Source organism: Rhynchophorus ferrugineus, unplaced genomic scaffold (genome assembly GCF_030347505.1).
Source record: "Rhynchophorus ferrugineus isolate W39M unplaced genomic scaffold, kcgeb_rfMv2 rfM8, whole genome shotgun sequence".
NCBI lineage: Eukaryota > Metazoa > Arthropoda > Insecta > Coleoptera > Curculionidae > Rhynchophorus > Rhynchophorus ferrugineus.
Window position 1 is genome coordinate 30538272 of NW_027472587.1, and position 20259 is coordinate 30558530.

The 20259-nt window shown below is 33.7% G+C and overlaps 1 protein-coding gene across 1 annotated transcript; it reads right to left on the reverse strand.

Moving 5' to 3' along the window:
• Positions 1 to 409: 409 nt before the first annotated feature.
• LOC143201543 (protein gustavus-like) lies at positions 410 to 2693 on the reverse strand. The gene is made up of 5 exons (XM_076412668.1): positions 2632 to 2693; positions 2350 to 2517; positions 2014 to 2260; positions 908 to 1316; positions 410 to 558 (listed from the first exon to the last, which is right to left on the reverse strand). The coding sequence occupies exons 1-5, from the start codon at positions 2691 to 2693 to the stop codon at positions 410 to 412; spliced, it is 1035 nt and encodes a 344-aa protein (XP_076268783.1).
• Between the last annotated feature and the right edge of the window lie 17566 nt (positions 2694 to 20259).

Genomic DNA, 20259 nt, shown 5'->3' on the forward strand with positions numbered 1-20259 from the left:
TCAGCATTGCACCCGTGCGAAGCCGGGGCGGGTCGCTAGTTGAATATATTATATATATTTGATGCTCTGAAGTTGTTACACTTCTGAAAATAACCCTACTTATGATACTTTGTTATAATGTTTAGTGATGTAGTAATTTAAAGTTAGAGTATATATTATTAGCATTTAATATAAAAGTTGAAACTACACTATACTGCTATAAATTTAATATTGGATATTAACATATAAATTTGGCCCATTTAAAACAAATGTATTATAAAGTAAATTAAATATATTATTAATTAAATATATTTATTATAAATATAATAAATTACATATATTATCGAGACTAGAAATAATAAATTAACATAAAGGAGATGATCGAAAACATTATCACCGGGCAATTGGTAAAATGAATCTCTATGATGAATTAATCTAGATGGCGTTCTCTTGAGTTGTTGATATATTCCATCAACGTTTCCGGAATGTTCAAGCGTTTGGTTGCTGTTCCGATATGAGACCTTCCAACGGTCTCTCTGATTAGTAGACGACTTAACGCCTTTAAACTTGGAGGTGTATCTGAAACGGGAAAACGAGATTTATAACTATCGGAACTAGTGATGGCGGGCGCCGAGAAAAATATCGATACTGAGAGAAAGCAACATATCCATTCCGATATTTTTAAAAGAATATCAATATACCGGAGAAAAAAATATCGATGTTTATTCGCAATATATATTAGTAGTTTTAATAAAAGTTTATTAAGTTAATTAAGTACCAATTTTAATCAAAAATAATTAAACATCTAAAGAATATATTCATTTTTATAAAATATCAAAAACCAGTATCGATATAACTTCAAAAACATGGATATATCAAAATTTATTTGGCATCCCTAATCCAAACAACATTTGATGGATTTACTTACTTCCCAATCCACCGATATATGACATGGTCACTTGGCTCTCTCCGAATACGACACTAATGATGGGATATAATGTTTTGCCCTTCAGTCCTGTAAAGGCGATCCCCAAGTTCCTACCGTTCACGATAAAGCTCAAGGTACCCTGGTCCATGTCGAGCATCACCATGAACTTGTCCGGAGCAGCATATTTGACATATTTGTCTCGAAAATTGGGATACGGTACTGTTTTTTCGTTTTCGCTGTCATGGTGCAGCATGTTCGTCCACAGGTTCCAACCCCAGGAGTGCTTGTTGTTGCCGACCAGATTCATTAAATATGGGCCCTGAAGTGGGGCATCTTCGGTCGCAACCCCAACTAAGGCGTGTGTGCCCCGCTTCGTTCTGGGCCAATGTATTTCCCAACAATGGGTACCCTAAAAACGAAAAAATCCATATAAATTGTTGTGTTTTAATTGGAATTTAACAGCTTAATATGTTTGATGTAGCAAGTTATTTCATAAATATAGAAAATCTATTGTTAGTTTTTTGTTATGAATCTGTTTTTTTGCAGATATGGCTTTGACAAATACTTTAAAACTGTTGCTGTATTATGTTTAAATATGTCGCGTCAAACGAAGTTGCAAAACCAAAGAAAATAAATCAAATCAAAGAAAGCAACCAGCTTATGACTTAATAAACGGAAAACTTGTAAAAAATCTGTCAAGAAAGGCAATTGATATATTCACTAATTTTTACTGTGACTCTACTTTCAATAAACTATTTGAAAATCTAGTGTAAAAAATGTTAAAATTAATCGTAGATGGAACAAATATAATACAAGAGCATCAGTTAGGTTTATGAGCAATCGTCCAGCGAATGACCAAGAACCTTCATTCACAGACGTTATTAAAAAGTTTACGTTAGAAGTATAGATTTCATTAAATGGTAAAAACGCTGGGAAGTGATATTAACCTTATTTAATTTTATTAGCATCTTAATAGATTAAGAAAAAAATAGATTTTCATCTCTAGTCTGTCAAGTCATCATAAGGAATCAAATAACGGCGAAACTGCATTCTTCCAATATAATACATTCACACTTTGTTAATATATAAATGAAAAGGAAGCTTACCTCGGTATATCCAACATTACCCCGGATACAATCCGTACTTTGTGAGGATTTGACGCGAAAACACACAGTAGGGTCGTTGGTATTTACTAGGATATTTTGGGATCTGTTGGTTCTGCTCCAGCCGTGGTGTCTCACAACACAGCGGGGAAGACTTTGCATATGGCAAAATATCTTTAATCTCGGGCACGCCGGGCTCTCATTCATCAACGGAGGTACATCCTTTACCGGTAAACATTCATGGTTTTCGCTAATATCACAACAACAATATATACACAGAACCATTTTAGTACTTTCAAGTTAGAAATTTTTTTTTAGAATGACTATGCGAAGGTGTACTAGCTGAATTTCTCTTGTCTAAATGTCCAGTATGAACTGCTCAAGTATAAAAGAGTAACAATAACAAAGAAACCAAATATTTGAATATATATTGGAGAAGCAACAATAGTTTCTTTTAAGAATTTAACAGTAAAATGAGACTTTGATACATAATCGACATATTTATACCTGAAATTTGGGAAAAATTATTAAATGTATTAAATTGTTTTATTACACCTAATAAATTTTGATGACGCTAGTACCTTGTAAAATAGACGCTGGTACCGCATTTAATCGCTTTACAGCTTTACGGCTTTATAACCCTTAATTATCATAACTAATGTTCTGAGGAATTTTGCAGACATTTGACAATAGTTTCGACTAGTACCTAAAGAAATCGATAGACTAATCGAATGAAACTTAAAAAATTAAATGACAAGGAAAACCCAAAACGGCTTTAAAATTACTTGCATTTTTACAACCGTATTCGGCATCTATGACGTACATTAACTGTTTTATCGGAAGGGCTATATAATAAAAAACACACAAGAATGCAATAGATACAATAGAAATACAGAAAGTTGCATTAAAATTATTAAAAGTTACACTTTTAGTGTGTTTGTTGTTGTACACAATATTGAATGGGAAACGACTGATTGGAAAAACGAGTTCCAATCTAAAATGGTAATGTTTGTCTCACAGATGGTTAGTAAAAGATATATGAGAAGTTGAGAAGAAGACTCACGGGGAATTAATTTTAATGAAAGAATTTATTCCTTATGTAGTCTACATGACTTGTATCGTACAAAACTTGTCTCATTCACACGGATTCGATTAAACCTTCTTCCATTTTTAAAAATGTCCAGTGACTATAGAGAAACTGCGACAAGAACACTGTGTTTCGTAGGATCACGTTAGCCAAAACTGCGCCACGGTACCCTTCGAAGCAATATTCCGCTGTGGTTGTGGTTCTTTAAACATACAAAATCTAGCCGCGACTCACGATGCGTTACCTCGCCAAGCTGCGTCATATTTTGCGTTTGGCGTAAGAACCGATTTGAAATCATAAAACAAAGAGAAATTAGAAGTGTATCTCCCATCCATTACCTGTTAACAAGTTTAGCGTTCATTTGCTACCAGAGGGTACGACTGACAATATGAGTAGCGGAAAATTTAAAACATTTTATTAATAATAATTGTTAGAATTCTTAGAATTTTCTGTTCAATGACAATATATTATACTAACAAAACATTAAAACGTAATATAACAGATTTGACACAAAACTTATACTTTTAAATATACAAGTTTAATAACTATTGAATATGGAACATTTTATATTATCTTAAATATAACTCGACCAAATATAGAGTACAGTACAATATATATGTTGAAGACTAGTTATTTTGAAATGTTTTGCACAAAACAGTTGATCTTTTTGAATAATACGGGTCTTTGGTGATATAAAATATTGGACGGACTGCTTGCTAAATGTTGTGCATAATCTGGGAATTAAATAGAACAATCGATATATCATTTACCAAGAAAGTAAAAAAAAGTCTTAACAAATCAGAGACATTACATCCATCATATTGTCGGGCTTTAATAACTTCACTGTTCAACTCACGTTTCCTAACATATTTGGATCAATTGTTTCGTTCTTTTAATCTTCTAATTACCAATATAGTTAACATCATAAAAGGCCTAGGATTTAAATAACGACTGGAAACCGTATCCCTGCTAAGCAAGGCTCTTCTACATTTCGGTTTGTAGTTATCCTGCGTAAAATGTACATTACAAACCCTTTTGCTCTAATTTAAGACCTCACAAGAGATTCCCAACAGTTTTTTGTTATTTATTGCTAAAAGTCATTTCTGACATAGAGCAGCTTCTCTAAGAAAGCTGGATATTCTATTTGAGATGGTAGTATATCCAGGGACGCAACAGTTGAGATGTCTTAAGATTTAAAGAAATCATTCTAACTAAAAAAGTACCAGTTAACACAGTTAACAAAATCCGAATATTTAACACGTAATTTTATAAGTTTGCTGTCAGCCATGTTAAAAAATGCTCCAATTCGAAAGAGACGCTTATACTTACGCACAACTATGTGTGCATGTTTCCAAATTTTTGGGAAATGTCGCAGCCGCATGATGGAATTTATGATGTTGGTTTATTCCGAGAGCTGCTTGTGTGGGGGCATTTTTAGTTGAAATATTGAACTTTCATCGTATCCAGATGGTTTTGGAGATAGTTTGGATGCGCTATTTTCCCTAGATTGTTGGTTTTACATTTTTGTTTCGACTGGCGCCACTTCCCTTTTTAAAAGGTAGACATTCCATTTGTTTTTCGAACGATTCGGCCAGGAGCTTTTTCCCTAAAGTTATCTGACCCTTCAGAATTTAAGGGTGGGAATGTCTTTTTTGACTTTTCGAGATTCTCCAGATGTCTGGAAATAGGCACTACAAATATAGTAAGACAGTTTAGAAATTAGTGGTAAAAATTATGAACAGAAATGTGACTGATTTCTTAAATTTGCCTTCTATTTCACTTTTATTTTGATCCACTTCCATTTGTACATATTCTGGGCTTGTGGTATTATTTGAACCATCACTAAATTCTTCAGTTTCACGTTCATGTTCTCTATAATCCAAACGACACAGCGCTCGTAGGCTAGGTAATCCCCATCTAGCAATAAAAATGCTTTTGTTTTTTTTACGTTTATCATCCATCGCATGGACGTTTAATTGGTTCATTAAGAAAAATATTGTTAGGTTATGCTTATTATAGGATAAAGTTTTTTCCTTAGAGGCCGGTAAAAGTCACCCCAAAAATCTTGCCGTTGCCAAAACTTAGAGATCCATGTATACTGGACACTGAATTATTCAGAAGCCGTGTATTTTGTAGAAGGATTCTTGAACTTCGGGTAACGTCTAGTAGGCTTTTGGTTATGACCTGCTCGAGTTTTTCTATTAGGTAGCAACCGATATTTCTGTAACTAATCTCAATCCCTGGAATGTCCGTTGCTACCTACCAAACTTTGTTTATTAAATGCAAGTAGGTGAGTTCTCTCTGTAGTTACCCCAACCTCAGCGTTCATTCACGACAGTCTTTAGGTCAGAGAATCTCGCCATAATGGATCCTCTAAAAATTAAGAAAAATTAGTTTATATATGAAAGTCGCTTATATCATTAGATATCTAAAAATTGATATTTAGAGTCGTATATTCAAATTTTTTCTTAATACAGTATGTATTAATGAAAATTGGACTGCTGGGGATATCAATTTTGAAACTAATCCTTCGGATAAATATAGAGGGTAACTCGGTTAGACATCTTGTTAGATAACGCAGTTCGGTTCCAACCATCGTATGGTGAAGACGTATTTTCAATACGCTCCAAGCTCTAGAAAGATACCTTTCTTTAAAAAAAAACAGTATTTTATTACGGTTATTTAATTGAGTGTTAAAAACGCATAGCAGATGTGGCTATCCGTCTCTCAGCAGACCTAAAGTGTAGTGAATACGTGTTTATGTGACCAGACAAAAAGACTGCGTCTCATTTTTATTAGTGTTTTAAAATTATTTCCCCTTATTTTACAACAGTCTCAAATTCATTTATAGTATTTTTGGTCAAAAACTTGTGCAAAAAATAACGCAAATGAAAAATGAAGTGCGTGAAATAAACAATGTATTTATTTTATTTTTTTATCCTCTGGAAGTAAATTAAATAAAATATTAAAAGTAAAAAATGGCAAACCACAGCGATTCAACCAAATCACCTGCACACTTTGATATAAGATTAGAACGATCAGCAATAACGCAAATTCCACCATCCGAGTGGACTACAGTCATTAACAAAAAACGATTGAGAAGCCCAGAAGAAGAAATCGCGAGGAAACAAACAAGAATCAGTGACTATTGGTTACAGAAACCGTTAGAGACAAAAAACAGCTTTAGCAACCTGTCGGAAGAGAATATACAACCAAGCCCTGAAGAAGTTGTTTCCAAACCACCACCAATAACAGTCTATAAGGTAGGAGTAATAAAACACATCTATGACCTATCGAAAACCATTACTACGAACTACACAATTAAAACAGTGAGCTATGAAACAATTAAAATCCAATTGTTCGAAGCGGATCACTTTAAAGTTGTAAAAGAATTAGATGAAAGAAACACCCAATACCATACATTCAGGCCAAAATCGGAGAGAACATTTAAATTCGTGTTAAAAGAATTACATCACGGGACGGACGTTAACATCATCAAGGTAGCACTAGCTGAAAAAGGCCACGAGCACACAATATATGACATCGCACGACAAAAAAACCTCTGCCTATATTCTATATAGACATAAAACCTAATGGAAATAATAAGGCGGTGTATGAAATCACCAAATTGGAAAATAATATTATTAAATGCGAACCACCACATATAAAAAATTATACCACAATGCACAAGGTGTCAAGTGCACGGGCACCCAAAGTCTTCAAATCATATAGATGCGTAAAATGTGCAGAAGAACACAAAACAGGAGATTGTACTCGTAAAGTTTGCGATGAAAAAGTGAAATGTGCTAACTGTAACGGAAATCATCCAGCGAACTACAAGGGTTGCGCAGTTTACAAGTACAACAGAAATTCTCTCCTGCCTTAAGGAAAAAAAAGGCATCAACAGCAACAAAAACAATCCACACCTACCAGTCTACCCACCAAGTCAACCAGACATAACTTATGCCCAAATGGTTGAAAATGGTTCAGCATAAAATCGAGAGACGACATCTCAACCTACTGAACCTAGTAACATCTCTAGATTAGAAAACATGATGGCCAAACTAATGGATCAAGTGAGTACGATACTTGGTCTACTCACAACCGTCGTCAGCAAACTTGCCTAATGCCTAAACCAGTAGCTACAAAATCTCCGTCTGGAATGCCAATGGGCTCCAACAACACGCCAGTGAACTAAAAATGTTCGTAACCGAACAAAATATTGACGTTATGATGGTTTCCGAAACACACTTTACGGACAAACATTATTTGAAAATTCCTAAATATAAATAAACTTTATCATACAAATCACCCTGATGATAAAGCACATGGAGGTAGAGCCATAATAATTCGAGATGATATAAAGCATTGCGAAAAAGAAAAATTCCGCAAAGACTACCTGCAAGCCACCAGTATAACCATAGAGGAAGTCCATGGACCATTAATAAAAATAACAATTTCTGCGATTTATTGCCTACCCAAACATAACAAGGCAGAACAATTTCAAGAATTCTTCAGTACGCTAGGTAATAGATTTATAGCCGGACGAGATTATAATGCAAAACATTTAATGTGGGGTTCAAGAATAATAACGTCAAAATGTAGAGAATTGCTAAAAGCAATAAGGACAGATAACTTGCAACATATTCCGCGACCCTTAACAGTGAAATATTTCCAAGAAAAAATACACATATATCATGTACAATACAGAAAAAGATAGTAGAAAAAAGAAAGTTACGACGAAATTGGCAACAGTAAAGGACTGAAGAGAATAAAAGAAAATTTAATAGGACAATAAAAGAGCTGAAAGAACTAATCCAAATTGAACAAAACCAAGGAATTCAAGAATATCTAGAAAACTTGACATCAACTGAGGCATTCGTTGTGGAAAGCAACAAAAAAGCTTAGGAGATCCCAGCAGCATAACCCATCTATTAAAACAAACGAAAATAATTGGTCGAGAAGCAATAAAGAGAAGGCCCACATTTTCTCAAAACACTTAAAAAATGTTTTTAAACCTTTCCGGTCTCAGCTACATAAAGATGACCAAAAATGAGAATGAGCAGAAATGAGAAAGAATGAGCAGAACGGCCAAAAAAGGTAAACAAACTATAATGAGAGAGAATAATATTAAAAAAGCTCCTGATTATGACTTAATTCCCTAGTATCTGGAAAGTAGCTAAAATATTAATGATTCTTAAACCAGGAAAAATACCAGAAAATGTGACCTCCTACCGACCTATAAGGTTATTACCGATAATCTCGAAAGTTTTCGAGAAATTATACATAAAAAAGCTAAACTATATAATAGAAAAAAGAAAAATTATTCCAGAACATCAGTTTAGCTTTCGCAATAAGCATGGGACTATAGAACAAGTGCATAGACTTGTAAACAAAATAAACGCTGACCTAAATTCCAAAAGATATTGTTCGGCTGCTTTTCTGGACATATCTCAGGCTTTTGACAAAGTATGGGATACGGGCTTGCAGGTTAAACTAAAGCAACTTCTCCCTCATCCGGACTATCAGTTACTAAAATCGTATCTCACTGATAGACATTTTATTATAAATCAAGGCGATGAACATGCCGAATTAAATCCCATATATTCAAGTTCCGCAAGGTAGTGTACTGGGTCCAGTACTGTATCTTCGATATACGGCTGATCTGCCCACCACAGAAATAACTACTGTGGCAACATATGCAGACGTTGCAGCAATCTTAGCATCCCATGAAGATCCAGTCACAGCATCAATAAACCTACAAACCCACCTGGAGCAAATATAATTATGGTTGAAGACATGGCGCATTAAAGCCAATGAAACAAAATCCACGGATATAACGTTTACGCTGCGTAAAAGAACATGTCCACCAGTGAATATCAATCATCGTCAACTCCCCCAAGCAGAGCATGTTAAATATCTTGGTACGCACTTAGATCGACGCCTAACCTGGAAGAAGCACATACTCTCTAAACGGAAACAACTGGGACTAAAATTATGTCAAATGTATCCGGGCGCAAATCCAAGTTATCATTAGATAACAAGGTATTGCTGTATGAGTTTATACTCAAGCCCATTTGGGCATATGGAATCCAACTATGCGGTACCGCTAGCAAATCTAATATATCCATCATTCAACGGTACCAAAATAAGGTGTTGCGTGTCATTGTTGATGCTCCGTACTATATTTCAAATAAAGTGATACAACGCGAAATTCCTCTAGAACCCATAACGAGTGTAATTCAACGTGTTTGTGTGAAGTACTTAGAAAGAGTGCAGTGCATCCCAATGTACTTTCTAATCAGCTAAATATGCGACGTGATAGTGAAGTGCGTAGACTAAAACGTTTAACACCACCTGATCTGATTACTGGACATATGTAGACGTTAGAATAAGCTTTAGAATAAGACTAATTAATTAATATAATATTTTATATAGAAGATTGCTTAATGAAGTGATTTTCTACATGCCATGTATATATAATATAGACATAAGAAATACCTATTGCCAATAGGGAAGATTGTGGACACACGAGGAGTAATAAAAAAAAAGATAACGCTAAACCGATGAAAGGAGGCTTCATTACGGAAGGTAGGGGTATAATCGAAGATCTTTTATAGTGATCACGTAGTTATCAATTTCTAAACTATCCTTCCATATCAAATATCAACGCATCGTGATGATATCGGTATACGACCTGGTTTTTAAACAGGACAACGTTATAATATTTTTAAGTATTTACAGTTATAGCTGTATATCCAAATATTCCTCTAATATAACCAGTAGTGCAAAAGGTGGAAATGATTATTCTTCACTTTACACATCCGATATGGAAGAAAAAATTGAGGGGAAATAAAATATAATCAGTAAATAATCTAAGCTAATTAGTAACATTAACGTTTACATTTGATTAGTATTAGGGGAGTACCTGCGATATCAGGCATGTCTTTCGATAACCATCCAAAGTAACAAAGGTATATTTAGTGACTACTTCATCATGACACAATATTTAGGTTCTTTAACCAATACTGGTTATATTCCGAATGAGTCATCTTGTAAGAGAATGTTAAACGGATTTTCGGAAATTTCTATATTTTTTTGTTCTTGCAATTGGGATGATTGAGATAGAAATGGTCGATTTCTGAAGTGTCAGTTTCCTTATGAATTTGATTATTTCTAAGAAACCATGGAGCGTTTAAGACCGTTTCACCTGGTTGGGTGTAACAAACTTTAAGTAAACATTAGATCCGTGGAGGAGTACGGACAGAATTAACCTCTTGTAAAACAAGCATTTGATGGAAATTCTGCTAGAAGGACAGATCAGAGAAGATAGCTGCTTTGGGGGCTATTCTCGAACCTTTCTGGATTTGGGAATGCCAATCAAGCCGTCGGTCGAAGTGGAGACCTAGGTACGTGACGTTATCCAGCCATGGAATTATTGCGGTGTCGATCTTAAGTTGCGAAACGCGCAGTGCGTAACGCTTCTTATGGAAAATAATGGTCTGGGTTTTCAGGGGGTTGATTTGCAACCTCCAGAATTTGAACCATTTGACCGCATGATCGAGCTGCTTCTGTAAACGTTCATGAATTGTAACTTCGAACCTGGCGGCCGTGAAGAAAGCAGTGTCGTCAGCGTAAAAGGCGACGTCAGTATGCTCTATTCTCGGCATATCTGAAATAAAGAGGTTAAATAAGGCTGGGGCCAGCGGGGAACCTTGGGGTACGCCAGCATCGATTTGTTTACGACTGGAAAGTGATGCCCTGATCTTGACCTGGAAAGATCTGTCCGAGAAATAGGACTTGATGAGAGCGGTTAGGTCTTCTGGGAGGCCTAACCGCACGCACTTTGCGAACAATCCGTCGTGCCAGACCTTGTCGAAGGCTTTGGTTAGGTCCAGAAGAACTGCTCCAAGCTTTTTACGTTGGTCAAGAGCATGATGGATGTGTGCAACCAGACGAGATTGATGGACGGATGAGTGGTGAGTGCGAAAGCCGAATTGTTCATCTGGAATGATGTTGTTTTCCTTTGTGAAAGAGTTGAGAGCGTAGAGTATTGCCCTCTCGGCAAGCTTCGAAATGGCGCTGAGAAGGCTGATAGGCCTGTAATCAGATGGAGATGATTTTTTTCCTTTCTTGTTATTAACCGATATATGTGTTGTTTTCAAGACGCCGGGAAATGTTGTAGCCTCATGATGGAGTTAATGATGTTTACCATTTTCGCAAGGCGATTTTTTAATTGGGTAATCGATATTTCGTCGAAACCTGGAGATTTTTTGGTTTGAAGTTTGCCGATAATAGTCTCTAGAGACATTGGAGACACTAAATGGTTGGGAAGAAAGGCTGGGGTTATTGGTCTTTTGATGGAGTTGAAGGTTCTATACTAACGCTCGTTGGGAAATCGTAAATTTTTTATAGTGCATATACTGTTTTACATACGAAAACTGATATTTTGAAGTTTGCCGATAATAGTCTCTAGAGACATTGGAGACACTAAATGGTTGGGAAGAAAGGCTGGGGTTATTGGTCTTTTGATGGAGTTGAAGTTTCTATACTAACGCTCGTTGGGAAATCTTAAACTTTTTATAGTGCATATACTCTTTTACATACGAAAACGGATATTCAAAAATGTACAAAATCGTAAGAAATCAAATATAAAATAATATAGTGGTCTGAAACATATAGTCTTGTAAAAATTATAAGCATACCATATGTTTCAGTTCAAACTAAATTATCTTATAATGTTTAATCACTATATCAGTTTTAGAATAATATCGAGTAATAAATAATTCATATCAGGTTTTTGTGAGGCAATTTTTCTATTTTTAACGTTAAAAATATTATTCTATTAGCAAATCATTAATATACATTCAGCAACTATTTCATCATGGCTCAATATTCAGGTTCTTTAACCAGCTCTGGTTATATTCCGATCCAGTCATCCTGTAAGATAATGTTAAACTGATTGTTGATTTGGTGTGAAGGAATGGAAATTATAAAATTTTAATCTAGAAAACATAGTTCTTTTGATAATTATAAGCATACAATATGTGCCAGTTCAAACCGAATTATTTTATAATTTTTAATTACTTTATTTTAATTTTAAAATAATGATAATTATCCATTTTCTATCAAGTAGCGCAGACCTGAAAGCTAAATTTAAAAATGACTTTCTTCTTGTCATAAAACAAGACGTTATTTTACAATTTGGGTAACGATGTCCAATGAGCTATTGCATTAAAATAAAAGAGAATAGACTTGACAATTTCATTTTATTTCCAAACTATGACCGATACATATTTTTTACCTAACATAAGTTCATACGTTAATTGTAAATTAGCACTCAGAAATAACCTGTTTTGATTTAAAACAACACTTTTATAATATCAGTATTGAGCAGAATTAATTTCTGCTATAATTGCTTCAGTTAAATAAAAAAATTGAAAGTTATATAAAGCAAATGTAAGAAGTATACATTTTAAAACTAGAGTAATATGTACATGTGAACTGCAAATACGTAACAGATATTATTTAAAATAAACTATCCTGAATATAGCTATCACATTCTGAGCACAAAGCCGAAGCACCACCCACATATAGTTTTAAATGTTTCGGTAAATCAACGTCACGTATGTCCGATTCAACCTCATAGTCGCTTCTGTGCTCTCTATAAGCTAAACGACACAGCGCCCGTAGGCTGGGTGGTCTACCTGTAGCAATAAAAATGGTTAATTTTTTACAATTATCACACATCGTAAGGGCGTTTTATCGATTTGTTATAAATATATCGCGGAAAGAGTACTTACGTTTTAAACCTCCAATATATTGTACGAAAATCTGATAGTACCAACTGGTCATGGATACCATCGGGTAAAGTTTTTTTCCTCGGAGGCCGGTGAAAGCGACTCCAAGGTGTTTGCCCTCGTAGGAAAAACTTAAGATCCCCAGATCCATGTCCAGTATAAGTCTGAAAGTTTGAGGAGGTGTGTATAATGCGCGAGAATTTTTGAACTCCGGGTAAGGTTTAGTATGGTTGTCGTTGTGATATAACTTGTTACAACTCAAATCCCAGCCCCAACACTCTCGTTTCGGATAATTATGCTCAGGTCTGAGAAATTTATCCGTGGCTACCCCCACCAGAGCGAGCGATCCGCGCGCGTGATGGGGCCACAATATATCCCAACAATGGATCCCCTAAAAATTATAAAAAGAATCAGTATACAGTCTACTCAAAGTTGCTATGAACATACGTCAACAATACTTTTAATGTATTGCCTGTCGCAATTTGTAAATTCGTTTTAGAATCAGACAATATTTTCCTTCACGTTTTATTTTACTTAAAATAAGACACAATGTTGTCTGATTAGATCGAAGAGGTAAACGAATGTTCCTGTCGAAGTCATCGGGTTTTCAAACGTATGCAAAATTCTTCAAAACATAGTGACAAGAGGTTATAAAAATCCCTACAATAGCATCAACAAAGGCTGTAATGAAGGAATAGCTTTCAAATAATGAATTGAATTTTGAAGAGACTATGTTAAAAACTGAAATATTTCAAATTGATACTAGGTAAATATAAATGAAATGTTTCATTGTGTTTATTGTAATTAACTTTTTTATAAATACGCCAGAAAAATGATATATAGTAGATGAGATGGCTGATCAATATGGTCACATAGTATTACTACTTCCTCCCTATCACTGTATATTGGATCCAAACGATTTGATATGAGGAGTAGAAAAGACTTATTACAATAGACCTGCTGGACGAGAAAGATATTCCATCAAAAGCTGTTTGGATATGTGGAAGGAAGCATTGTCAACCATAACACCTCCGGTTTATATGAACTCAGTAAGACATACAGAGGAAGTAATTGATAAATGGTGGAATCGTGAACATGTTCTAGGCAAATAAGAAATTAACAGTTTAGTGATTGAATTGGACAGTGGGTCGGAAAGTGAAAGTGACTAAAGGAAACTTTCAGGATATGTGATAATGCTGTGCAATGCTGGAAATTCCTGAGAGAGTGGAAACAACTATAAGTGTGCACATAATTAATAGAATATAACTATAGAAAATAGTATTGTAGGAAATAAAAAATTGGAGTCTGTACAGACATGATTGTAATTATTCAGAATTGAACATGAGCTTTAAGTTAGAATGTATGAGGAGAGAATGAATACTTACGGTTTTACCCAAAATTGCTATGAACATACGTCAACAATACTTTTAATGTATTGCCTGTCGCAATTTGTAAATTAGTTTTAGAATCAGACAATATTTTCCTTCACGTTTTATTTTACTTAAAATAAGACACAATGTTGTCTGCTTAATTCGAACGCGTAGACGAATGTTCCTGTCGAAGTCATCGGGTTTTCAAACGTATGCAAAATTCTTCAAAACATAGTGACAAGAGGTTATAAAAATCCCTACAATAGCATCAACAAAGGCTGTAATGAAGGAATAGCTTTCAAATAATGAATTGAATTTTGAAGAGACTATGTTAAAAACTGAACTATTTCAAATTGTTACTAGGTAAATATAAATGAAATGTTTCATTGTGTTTATTGTAATTAACTTTTTTTATAAATACGCCAGAAAAATGATATATAGTAGATGAGGTGGCTGATCAATATGGTCACATAGTATTACTACTTCCTCCCTATCACTGTATATTGGATCCAAACGATTTGATATGAGGAGTAGAAAAGACTTATTATAATAGACCTGCTGGACGAGAAAGATATTCCATCAAAAGCTGTTTGGATATGTGGAAGGAAGCATTGTCAACCATAACACCTCCGGTTTATATGAACTCAATAAGACATACAGAGGAAGTAATTGATAAATGGTGGAATCGTGAACATATTCTAGGCAAATAAGAAATTAACAGTTTAGTGATTGAATTGGACAGTGGGTCGGAAAGTGAAAGTGACTAAAGGAAACTTTCAGGATATGTGATAATGCTGTGCAATGCTGGAAATTCCTGAGAGAGTGGAAACAACTATAAGTGTGCACATAATTAATAGAATATAACTATAGAAAATAGTATTGTAGGAAATAAAAAATTGGAGTCTGTACAGACATGATTGTAATTATTCAGAATTGAACATGAGCTTTAAGTTAGAATGTATGAGGAAAGAATGAATACTTACGGTTTTACCCAAAATTGCTATGAACATACGTCAACAATACTTTTAATATATTGCCTGTCGCAATTTGTAAATTAGTTTTAGAATCAGACAATATTTTCCTTCACGTTTTATTTTACTTAAAAAGAGACACAATGTTGTCTGATTAGTTCGAACACGTAAACGAATGAGCCTGTCGAAGTCATCGGGTTTTCAAGCGTATGCAAAATTATTCAAAACATAGTGACAAGGGGTTATAAAAATCCCTACAATAGCATCAACAAAGGCTGTAATGAAGGAATAGCTTTCAAATAATGAATTGAATTTTGAAGAGACTATGTTAAAAACTGAACTATTTCAAATTGTTACTAGGTAAATATAAATGAAATGTTTCATTGTGTTTATTGTAATTAACTTTATTTATAAATACGCCATAAAAATTATATAGAGTAGATGAGATGGCTGATCAATATGGCCACATAGTATTACTACTTCCTCCCTATCACTGTATATTGGATCCAAACGATTTGATATGAGGAGTAGAAAAGACTTATTACAATAGACCTGCTGGACGAGAAAGATATTCCATCAAAAGCTGTTTGGATATGTGGAAGGAAGCATTGTCAACCATAACACCTCCGGTTTATATGAACTCAATAAGACATACAGAGGAAGTAATTGATAAATGGTGGAATCGTGAACATGTTCTAGGCAAATAAGAAATTAACAGTTTAGTGATTGAATTGGACAGTGGGTCGGAAAGTGAAAGTGACTAAAGGAAACTTTCAGGATATGTGATAATGCTGTGCAATGCTTGAAATTCCTGAGAGAGTGGAAACAACTATAAGTGTACACATAATTAATAGAATATAACTATAGAAAATAGTATTGTAGGAAATAAAAAATTGGAGTCTGTACAGACATGATTGTAATTATTCAGAATTGAACATGAGCTTTAAGTTAGAATGTATGAGGAGAGAATGAATACTTACGGTTTTACCCAAAATTGCTATGAACATACGTCAACAATACTTTTAATGTATTGCCTGTCGCAATTTGTAAATTCGTTTTAGAATCAGACAATATTTTCCTTCACGTTTTATTTTACTTAAAAAGAGACACAATGTTGTCTGATTAGTTCGAACACGTAAACGAATGAGCCTGTCGAAGTCATCGGGTTTTCAAGCGTATGCAAAATTATTCAAAACATAGTGACAAGAGGTTATAAAAATCCCTACAATAGCATCAACAAAGGCTGTAATGAAGGAATAGCTTTCAAATAATGAATTGAATTTTGAAGAGACTATGTTAAAAACTGAACTATTTCAAATTGTTACTAGGTAAATATAAATGAAATGTTTCATTGTGTTTATTGTAATTAACTTTATTTATAAATACGCCATAAAAATTATATAGAGTAGATGAGATGGCTGATCAATATGGCCACATAGTATTACTACTTCCTCCCTATCACTGTATATTGGATCCAAACGATTTGATATGAGGAGTAGAAAAGACTTATTATAATAGACCTGCTGATGCTGATGCCGGATAGAACGGATTGCCTCCTTAATCAGTTACTTCGAACAGGAATTAGAAAATGGAGGACCCGTTTTGCCATAAAATTTCCAGCTACACTGAAATATCTCAAAAAAATTAAAAACATCATCTTGGATTTACTAAAAATTAACCGTCCTCATACGAAGTGGGTGACGAATCAAGTTCAGCTGGATGTTACAACTTTCAGAGATCAAATATACGAAATGTATAAAAGCAGTGAATAGTTTTTTTCCAATACAAACATAATATAATACAATTATTTCAGAAGAAACTGTTACTATGAAATGTATCGAGGAAGTTTAAAGGAACTTCCTGACAGAACTTTTAAAATAATACAATTTTTAAAACATGTAATAAAATAAAAAACTTATTATTTCAATTTTGTATTTAGATGAGATGTAGATATTTCAGAATGGGATCAATATACCCAACGATCATCCATGGCAAGAAGATAATAAAAATAGTGTTAAGAAAACTAAAGATCATTCATAACGGTTGTTTATAACGGTTTTATTAGTCATAACATATATTAATAATTCATTGCAGATATATTGAGCTTCATGCTGGAAACAGGAACATTTAATAGTACCTTCGGTTTGGATAACAACGATCAGACGCATTAAAGAAGTAGATTGAAACTTTCTGAATAAGGGATTATGATTCAATGCTGATTATTTTCAAGAAAGGAGGATGAGATGGAAAATATCTAAAGACGTATCTATAATTGGTATGCGATAGTTTTAGGAAATGATATTCTAGAGTGTGGAAGATTTATGTCAATTAGATATGTGAGCAATTATTCATAGTGTATTTGGGTATTTGGTTGAAATGTGCGAGGAGAGAAAAAAATATCAACTGTTCTATAGATATGGTAAATGCATTAGGGAGAATTCAGTGATTAAATATTTTTTAAATTGTTTTTATCAAGAATTATACACGATGATGATGTACACATGTACGGAAAAAATAAAAAATGCAGTGAGAGCAAAATAAATTGACAAGGAGGCACACCATCGAAGGAAACAAGAACTAAACGTAAAAAGGTTAATATGGTCTCTAGTGAAAGCAACATACATTACTTGGTTATACAGTTGTTAATTAGGTGAATTGGGGCTCCAGGGGGATACCACTACATAAAAACACGTCTAGACTCTCTACCTCATGGATGTTGTTGATTAGTGTTCAGTGTGAATATAATAGAACAACTCTAACTTATAGCCTATTCAAAGTTTATTTATATATGCGTCATCGAAATATGTGACGTCAAAACGTCGCAATTTTGCCGCATCAACACTAAGTGCTTGATCAGTTTGGCTTTGACATACAACAGAATTCTAATCTGAATAAAATAATTGAACAAAAAAGGTTATCAAACATAAATTATTTTAACATTATAGTATATCCGAAAACTACAGTTAATTCTACAGCCACAATAATTCAAGGGTAGGTAACTTCTTATCACTATTGCTTTCAAGAATTTTGTTTATGTCTGACAAATGGACGACGGTCCTTTGCCAAACGTACGCAAAATTATTCAAAATATTAGTTATAATCACTACAGGTCAAATACCGACAAACGTTATTTTAGCGCTTTAATTATTTTAATAAATTATAAATCGCTCCGTAATATGTGATATCATTTAGTTTCAAAATGTCGAAAACAATAAATAGTTAGGGTCACAAATTGATTGCGGCTTTAATAAAATATTTCGAAAAGGAACGAGATAATGGAGGCCCCCTTTTGCCTCTAATTTCCGTTAGAGAGGTAATTATTGATGATATTAAATAATATAAGTTGCTGCAATTTATCAGAAAATATGTTTTTTTTTTGTGAGCCGCTGCTGCGTTAAATATTAACGTGGATACTGCGGATAACATCGATTACAATATGGAGAACAACACGCTAGATTCACCAAAGAAAACCCATCTAGATACGAAGTGGGTGACCAATCTTGACCATCTTGATATTGGCTCTATTCGATATCAAATATACGAATTGTAAAAGAACAGTGAGTACACAAACTATTTTATGGATATAAACATAATTTAATAATTTATTTCAGAGAAATTCGTTAGTCTGGAAAGTATACATAAAAAAGTTAGGGACATGCAGATTTTTGGGGGATGTTAGATGTTAGATGATCCTTTCATACATTCTTATAGGACATAGGATTTAAATAGTGCAAAGATAACCCTCGAAGAGTTTTAATGGAATTTCCAGACATGAACTCAATAAGACATACAGAGGAAGTAATTGATAAATGGTGGAATCGTTAACATGTTCTAGACAGATTAGAAATTAACGGTTTAGTGATTGAATAGGACAGTGAGTCGGAAAGTGAAAATGAACTTTCAGGATATGTGATAATGCTGGAAATTCCCGAGACAGTGTGATGAGACTGGAAACAAATATAGGTGTGCACATAATTAATAGAATATAACTGTAGAAAATGGTATTGTAGGGAGTAAATACTTTGTGTGCACAGATATGATTGTAATTGTTCAGAATTGAACATCAGCGTTAGGTTAGAACGTATGGGGAGAGAATGAATACTAATGAACTAAGAATGGTGTACACAGATAGTAGCAGACGAAATAAAATATACAGTGATATCAAGATGACTTGACAAGTAAACACACCATCGAAGGAAATAAGAACTAAACGTAAAAAGGTACATATGCTCTTGAATGAAAATGAAATACGTTTCTCAGGAATACAATTGTTAATTAGGTGGGTTAGATACCACTACATAAAAAAGTGCCTAGAAACTCTACCTCATGGGTGGTGTGGAGAAGAGTTCAATGTAAATAAATCAACTCTAACCTAGAAATTACCAAACCTGTGTTCTTGATTGTAGTTTTAAATCCTTCAATAATATATATATATATATATATATATATATATATATATATATATATATATATTACATGTATTATAATGTTACAATAAACTATATTTTATAACATTAAATTTGTTTAATTATTTTATTTAGATTAGATTTTTTTTGCATTGTATGTCAAAGCCAAACTGAACTAAAAATTTCGATGGCAAATATATAAATAAACTTTGAATATACTATATACGTTATTGTGGTCTGTATAATTAACTGTAGTTTAAATTTTTCGATAATATGTGCATTAGATGAACTATAATATTAAAGTAAACTATACATATCTGATAAGATTATATTATATTATATTTAAACCAGAATTTTGTTATACGTCGAAGCTAAACTGAATCAAAACTAAGGGTTGATGCGGCAAAATTGCGAGGTTTTGACGTCCTAAATTTATATGGCGTATGTTCGCACTAATTTTCGATAGACTGTATATGTGACACTCGCTTTTATCATGAGGATTCTACGAATTAATACTTACGGTCGTATATCCAACTATTTCCATAACACAGTTTTTATATATTCGGTTCGGAGATCCATTGTGTCGCTTTTCACATTTTGCTGGATCAAAATCAT

Bases quoted from the DNA above. Each gene is read 5' to 3' on its own strand.
- LOC143201543 (XM_076412668.1), bottom strand. From the start codon at position 2,693: ATGTCTGCAAAATTCCTCAGAACATTAGTTATGATAATTAAGGGTTAT. The intron at 2,261-2,349 runs GTACACCTTCGC...TTGTGATATTAG, and splicing joins AGACAAGAGAAATTCAGCTA to CGAAAACCATGAATGTTTAC. The intron at 559-907 runs GTAAGTAAATCC...TTCCCGTTTCAG, and splicing joins ATATATCGGTGGATTGGGAA to ATACACCTCCAAGTTTAAAG.